General features: G+C 45.5%; 1 protein-coding gene across 1 annotated transcript in view; it reads left to right on the forward strand.

The window, feature by feature from the left end:
• The window catches only part of LOC103897649 (lysosomal acid lipase/cholesteryl ester hydrolase), a 31,463-nt gene extending 27,066 nt beyond the window's left edge, over window positions 1–4,397 (forward strand). Inside the window, exons 8-10 of the mRNA XM_009277747.1 lie at window positions 1,159–1,230; window positions 2,575–2,643; window positions 4,164–4,397. Coding sequence (XP_009276022.1) covers window positions 1,159–1,230; window positions 2,575–2,643; window positions 4,164–4,397 — 375 coding nt within the window. The remainder of the gene's footprint in view (window positions 1–1,158; window positions 1,231–2,574; window positions 2,644–4,163) is intronic.
• Window positions 4,398–7,639: the final 3,242 nt, after the last annotated feature.

Genomic DNA, 7,639 nt, shown 5'->3' on the forward strand with positions numbered 1-7,639 from the left:
ATTACGTGACTATAGAGCCTCCAGCTCTACACCCTTCTTATTTGTCTGGTCCCTCTCTACTTAGTAGCAATATTCACAGTACAGTTTGTGCACCTGCCTGGAAGAAACAGTAGGGCAAAAAGGGACTTCCTATACTCCGCAGTCATGAGTGCAGCCAACGGTCCTTTCTCACCAAGGTCAGCACACTAAAACCAGATGGATAGTGACCTCCAGGACTCATGCCTAATAATAAGAAGCAGGAAGAACATGTGGTGTGCTCTTAGGAAGAACAGACTTTAAAGGATACTGGGATGGCAAGCAGTTTCAGCAATCTTAGTTAAGAGGCGAGGCTATTAGAAAAGAGGGAGTGACAGTTTTCTGCATAAAATAATCCTGCAACAAGGAGGAAAAAAAAAAGTTTTGCACTTTTCCTCACCTCAGTTACTACTTGGCTGCAAAGGAGCTCTTCACCAGAATGAACTGCTGAAAGGGCCTCTAACATGGATCTGCAGATCTCTGGGAAAAGTTTGCGGCAGTATCTTTTGCTACATAGCTGGGGACAGGATACAAAATCTGAACACGGTAAGCATGTCCAAGAACACTTTAATACAAGTAAAGCTAAAGTAATTTTGAAGGAAAACAACTTTTCTGTCTGATGTCTACATACAGTTGCAGGGACATAGAGAAATGTGTTGGGGTTTTCCAGTAATGACAACTAGAACATGTCTGTTCTCCAGAGGCCTTTGATCTGTCATACTCAGACGATTTAACAAGCTTTCCCATAAAAAGCTCCCACACATGTAGCCTCATTGTGCTTGAGCAGACAGTCTATTAACAATCCTCCTCTACCAATTAAGCACAGCACTATTTAAAAGCATCACACAAACTGTAGAAACTGGGAAAAACAAAGGCCATACACACTCCCCAAGTGATGTTTTCCATATGACTAAGCACTAACATGGGAAAGACTCTCCCAAAGGGATAAAATTCTACATACTCATTCCTACTGTAAACTCACATATTTCTGAGTCTCTCCTCAACTTTCTTTTTGATATTTGAAGAATATCCTATTAAAATGGGGTTTTAACACAGCAGCAGTATGTTGCTCAGGTCCTTCACAGCTTTATTCTGTTACAACACGGGTTCCATGCCTTTATAACATTTCTGCTTTCTCTCCAGAGTCGAATAAATACATACGTAGGACATTCCCCTGCTGGAACATCAGTACAGAACATTATTCATTGGCATCAGGTATAACTGCGCACTGACATATAAACAGACTCTTACTACTGCTTTTTATGCAACTGACAGCCTCCAGGGAAGTCCAGAGGCGGTGGATCTGGGAAACTGCCCATCACATCTTCTCACATGCGGCTGTGAGCACCTGCCACGGAGGGAGCACTGTTTCCCATGGCTCACCAGACCATTACCTGAATTGCCCCTTTGGTATCAGGCACTGGGGTTTCCCCAGGGCACACCAGGCCTCTCCGCATGTTGGGCTCTAATGGCTTCCAGCCTTCATCTTTATTTATGCCTTGAAAGCTGCAGAAGTGAACGCAAGCGTGGTCTAGGCACTTGGCAGGCAGTAGGAGGATAGTGGAAACTTGAGCAGCCAGGGGATGATCCAGACAAAGAAGTGATCCAGGTTAAAGCTTTTCTCCCTGAGGAGAATTAATTGCAGCCTGGGTCACCTCCCAAAGCCAATTAATCACACAAACACTTCTGCTGGCACAATGGCAAAGTGGGGAACTGCCTCTTCTGCTGGCACCTTACGCCACTCTCAGACCTAAGCTTGTTCTGCCTATGATCCAAATCAGACCAGGGCAAGAGAGCATCGGCTCAGAAACACATCACTGTACGTGCACAGAATTGTGGCCACTTCTGCCAACACTTAAATATATGCATGCTCCTGCACACACCCCTGACTAAAATTCCCAGGATGCAGACCACCAGCACCCAGAGCCAGAAAATAGACAAGCTAGCAGATTTCTAGCATATCCTCAGTTACTTAAAGGTTTGGATAAAAAAAAAAATGCACACATCTTCAGTAAGACGGATTCATCTTTTATTATTTTTTTTTCCCTTTTAGACAAAGCACATTCAAGAAGACAAGAGTTTAGTGTTAAGCTAATCGCACACTGCTCCCAATAGCCAGACTCTTGTAAGAAGTACAGAGCCTCTGGACATGTTGCCACTTGTGTGAACAGACCAAGCAAAACTGACACGCAAAAGACAAGATGTGTAAGGAGAGATTGTATATTACACTAGACTAGTAATAGCCCTGACACACCTCCGTGTCACGAACAGGGACCCCAACTTTAGCTAACTAAGATAGTCAAGCAAAATTTTAATAACAAAACGTACCAAGGGTGGCGGCTGACGATCCGGAGAGGAAGTTAGCAAGAGCAAAGGCAATGAAGCCACTCGCCCTACGATCCACCCTTAGTACCCCTGGAAGCCTGCAACCAGAGGCAGGGGTGGGAGTAACTCACTGTCCACTGCCTGAGCCTTGGCTTCAATCACAGGCAGGAAAACACCTCCTGCAATCTGCTTCTTGGTCTCTCAACACTTACATTTTATCTGTTCTTTTAACAGCTAACACGTGCAGACCAATTTCAAGCTTATGACTATGGCTCTAAGGAAAACATGAAGAAATACAACCAGGTAAGGCAATACGGTTTCCCTGAGAACTCATCCTCAGGTCCTGGCAAAACTAAGAACAGAAAAGTTCAGATTTGAGCACCTTGAGTGCTACAGAAAGAGGGAGAGAGTGGTCTGAGATAATGTTTCACCTGAATCTAATACTCACACGTGTAAAAGTCTATTGACAGACAAGGCGTAGACAGTTCCTCACAGACAGGTAACAGAAGTTCCTTTTGCCTCCCCTACTGATGCAGGGATGTGTCCAACGACATGTCAATTTACCTGCCATTCCCAAAAGGCTAAGTTCCACACCCAAGTCCTAGGGCTGGGTGAGTATGGAGCTCTTCACTCCCCCAAAAATCCTCAAGGTCTGCCTTTCAGTTAAACACTAGGCTGGCAAAAAAAAAAAAAAAAAAAAAAAAAGTGGAAATGCATACCTTGGTTTTGGGAAGCTACTTACCACAAAAATAAAACAGAAGGCATGATTCAGTACAGCACAGTGGAGACTACTGCTGTGGTGAACGAATGTAGCCTGTACGGAAAAAAGGAAATGGGCAAAACTTGGTCACTAGGAGCTTTGGTTACTGCCTAATCAACACTCAGAAACGCTGCGCTCCTCCTGTAACACTGATAACTTGCCTGACAGTTTTCTGAGATTTGATCAGATCAGTTGACTTGTAGTGAGCTTTTCTGAGTCAGGGCAGATTATTTTATGGGTGACACATTATTTTACAGGTGGAGAAAGACTCCAAAGATTTCTCAGACACCTTCCATCCACACATAAGGTCTTTAAATACTGAAGTTTAAATTTAGGAACAGGCAATGTTCTATTCCCAATACTTTGGCTGGTTAGGAAACTGCCCAAAAAAGCAGTCAATGAGAAAAACAACAGAACCACCTTTAGATAGTAGGGGTCAATTTAAAAGCATCTGGTACATGGTCCCTTACCACCCCGTAGACAAATAAACATCCTGCATTAAGTCATTTGGCTTAGGTCTCAGAAGATCCCCATTCTACTCTTCCGTGTTTCTTTGATTTCCTCTGTGAGGATAGGCAAGGCAAGTATGTTCACGGGCTATTACTCCATCAGTAGCAACAGTGTGACCTAAAGAGAGTGTCAAGTGAAGTCTGGAGCAATACAACTGAAAGTCTTTCACTTCATGCCCCATAAAAGCATGAAGAGGACCCTACATAAGCCAAAAATGGGACACACATGAACAACAACTCTGCATTTCTTGCCTGGTAAACACAGACACTGCTGTTTCCATATCCCCACCTCTGAAGGGCACAAGCAGGTGTCAAACTGCAGGACAACTCCTAGCCATGCATTAAGGAAAGACACAGGAATAGGGTGGATCATTCCTTTTCATGGTAGACAAGGAACGGGGTTAGGGAAACAAACACTAAGAGGGTGGCCTTCATCCTTACTGTTTTACTGTAGTGAGTGCAGAAGGGAGGGAGCGATGCTCGCACAGAATCCTTTCTCCAGACACAACTTCTGATAAAAGAGCATTCACTCAGGTCTCCTCTCTTTCTTGCAGTCTACTCCTCCTGCGTACGAGATAGAGAAGATAAGCACACCAATTGCCGTTTGGAGTGGTGGACGTGACAAATTTGCAGATCCAAAAGACATGGCAAAGCTACTTCCTCGGATTACTAATCTCATTTACCATGAGCATTTTCCTGCTTGGGGACATCTTGATTTCATCTGGGGCCTTGATGCAACTGAGAAAATGTATCGGAAAATCATTGAACTAATAGCAAAACACCCTTAAAGCTTCACACAGGGAATTCATTCATCCAGTAAAAACCCCTAAGATTTTTATTTAGCAGTAGAATATGGGTATAGGAATTGGCATAGGGGTTTACCCTATGGTAAATGGGTTTACCCTATGGCTTATGCAAACCACTGTTGATTGGTTTGCCATTTTTTTTACATTGTTTTCCATGGTGTTACATTATTTTGGTGACTGCAGTGTCTCGGAGGAAGTTGAGGTACAGGGAGATGACTGCTGAAAATACAAACATATTAGAAGGAACACTTCAGGGATCACTTACTTTGGAAGATTTTACCTTTTATAGGACTGATTTTGCTACAGCTAAGATTTCATTATCTCTTCCCTTGTAGATCAATACCACATATTCCACCTGAGACAGAGGTGTTACCCCATGAAAACCCAAAAATTGGAGATACTAATTTCTCTGTTGGAGTATTACTGATCTTTGTTTAAATTAAATCATCTGTCCTCTTGATAGAGTGTTTTGCCTGTTTTCCTCTCCTCACATTACCAACAGCAGCAAGCCAGACCCAGAAGACCTTCAGTTGTAAGACTACCCTGACATCTAAGCAGACAGTAGTTGGCTTTAATGGCCCAAACGCCAAGGAATCCAACATCAGAAAACTTATGTCAGAGAGAAATCACTTGATTGTTGGACAGATGCAGATACTCGCTTACCTTCACACTAACTAATGGTTTGTTAACCCCATTACTACAAAGAGCACAACTGTCTTCATGCTCATAACCTGGCAACTGAGGACTGAGGAGATGCAGACACAGCAGCAGCCTGCACATAAAGGACAACAGCATCCTTCTCAAGAACTATTCCTGGCACTGTCAGTAAAGAAGTTGTTTCAATTTCTTCTAGCTTCTCAGTTCATTGTGTTAGCATGTCCCAGTTGCTCACCTACAAGATTATTCTAGGAGGTGAAAGATCACATCAAAGGGGTCATCAGTACAGGCCAAGACAGGGTAGCTCAAGCACTGTGGGTGTTTCTGGGTGGAGGCTTAAGCCCACATTCCTCAATCAAGACTTGTGGCAAATGAAACCCATTTGATGATAATCTGGGAGATAGACATCGATATATAAGCAAAACATGTTTGTCTCATGCAATATAGAAAACACATGCTAAGGAGATGACACACCTTCTCTAGCAGCAACCTTCCCAGCAGGGTTCCCTTCTGGGGGTGTTGGCAGTCCAAGACACAGAGATTGCAAAGTGACTACTCTCACTTACACCACATTATTTGTAAACCCCAGTGTCCTGAGTGCCCCAGAGAACTCAAAACAGACCTAGCCCACCTCCACAAGGTAACAGGGCAGACCTGGCCACAGGCACATCAAACATTACACCCAATACAAACATGAGCTCTAGGTCTGAAGGGAGGGGGAGCAGGACCAAAATTCCAGCTCAGGTAAAGAGGAAGCGAGCACCTCTTTGAACTGTCTGGCAGCAAAGCCCTTCACCTCTGCTCTCACTCACACTTCTGCCACACCACCTAACGTTCAGACAAGATGTACACGATGAACCTGACAGCATGACACTGCACAAAACATACGATGGAAGGGAGGGAAAACAAAGGATCGCAACACCAAACTCCTTCTACCCTCACCAGTGGTGCCTTTTCCCTGCCACAGCATCAGAGCTAGCCATGAACTAACTCCATGAACCAGAGCACATGGCTCTGCCCGACTGAAGAAAGCAAATGGCAGACACTGGGGACTGCCCTTTCTGGGAGATGAATGAAGGGGGATCTAGCAGTTCCTCAAAACCTGCTTGTGTGGACACAGGTCTGAGATTAAGTTCACTCAGCTTGGAAGCAGCCACCAAGGGGCACTCCAGGACATCAAGTTCAAACTTCTCTAGAGGGTCTTCCTGTGCCGTACAAGAAGAACCAGCCACAGACACACCCTGCAACAGGTTACAGGGAAGCATTCAGGTCAGTGACCAACACTGCTTGGGAAAGAACGCAACGCGCAGTGACTTCCATACTGAACACCTAAATCAGCCTAATGTTCAACCTAACATCACCTCTGACCTGAGTTTTACAAAGGATTGCCAAATTCTCTAATGGAAGACAACAATTTCCAAATGCTTATTAGATAGGCTCTCCATTTGCCAGAGACCAAACATTTGCAACCAAACGTTATCTTCTTACTGCCATCCATCAGGAATGCAGTCTTAGAATGGCCAGTGTCTGGACAAGAGGAACACCCACCCCTTACACTTCCCTTCGGAAGACTGTTAGCTACCCGGACAACATGCTTGTAGCACTGTAAGGGTCCCCTTGCACATCTGCTTGAGGTTGGGATTAGCTCAACAGCCCCACTGAGCACAGAGAAACCCCTCCATGGCACGGACCGGAGCCTTTTTTTTATAACACTTCCAGCCAAACTCAGCGAACCACCGGTGTCACATGAAGAATACAAGCAAACAAGGTGAGTGCTCATACAAACAGGATTTTCATTGCTTGCCCAAATCAGCCCCTCCTGTTCTTAAAGCCAGGACTGAGACCTGTTGTCCTTTACCCCAGCCATCAGCACCAAGAGTGGCACTTCAAGGCTGGGATGCCAAGCAGGCAGAAGAGCCATGCACACAACGAAAGGAAGGAAAGGAAATGCCCTTACCATGCCTGGGGAGGGGGAGGATGAGCTAAATACTTAGCTACATATGGTATCTTAGACCATATGTAGGCTTCGGCATCCAGGTTTGTGCCCCAGGAAAGACATCAATACATTTCAATATCTGCTGAGCGAGTTCAGCAGAAGGCCACAAAAAGGTCATCCAAACTTATCATGGAGCAACTGCTGTGTTGGCTAGACATTCCTAGCAGAGATCTGGGCCAGCTCAGAGCACTGCACTGCACGGCCTCCTCGGAAACCCAGGCTGACAGCCTCTCTTCCTACTGCAACCCCCTACCTCCTCTGCCTTAGGGGAGAAAGTCCCCTCCCCTCCAGCGATCCCTCTTCCCAGGTACCACATACTGACCACTGCACCCTCATTTAAACCTTCCTCCTCTTCCTTCTTACTCATAGACACCTTCCTCAGCAACAGTGCTAACTGTGTTTCCCCTCAGGTAGCCACATCCCAGGTGTAGGTTAGTCCAGGTGAGGCGCGTGTGCCCGCCAGTACCCAAGCGATGGCCGGACCGACACCAGGAACGTGGGAAACGTGGAGGGGAGACACGCCAGGTGAGTACGGGCCACGCTGCGGAAGCCCCCCTTGGGGCCCCTCCAC

The sequence above is a fragment of the Aptenodytes forsteri genome, unplaced genomic scaffold, assembly GCF_000699145.1.
Source record: "Aptenodytes forsteri isolate BGI_AS27 unplaced genomic scaffold, ASM69914v1 Scaffold15, whole genome shotgun sequence".
Classification (NCBI taxonomy): domain Eukaryota; kingdom Metazoa; phylum Chordata; class Aves; order Sphenisciformes; family Spheniscidae; genus Aptenodytes; species Aptenodytes forsteri.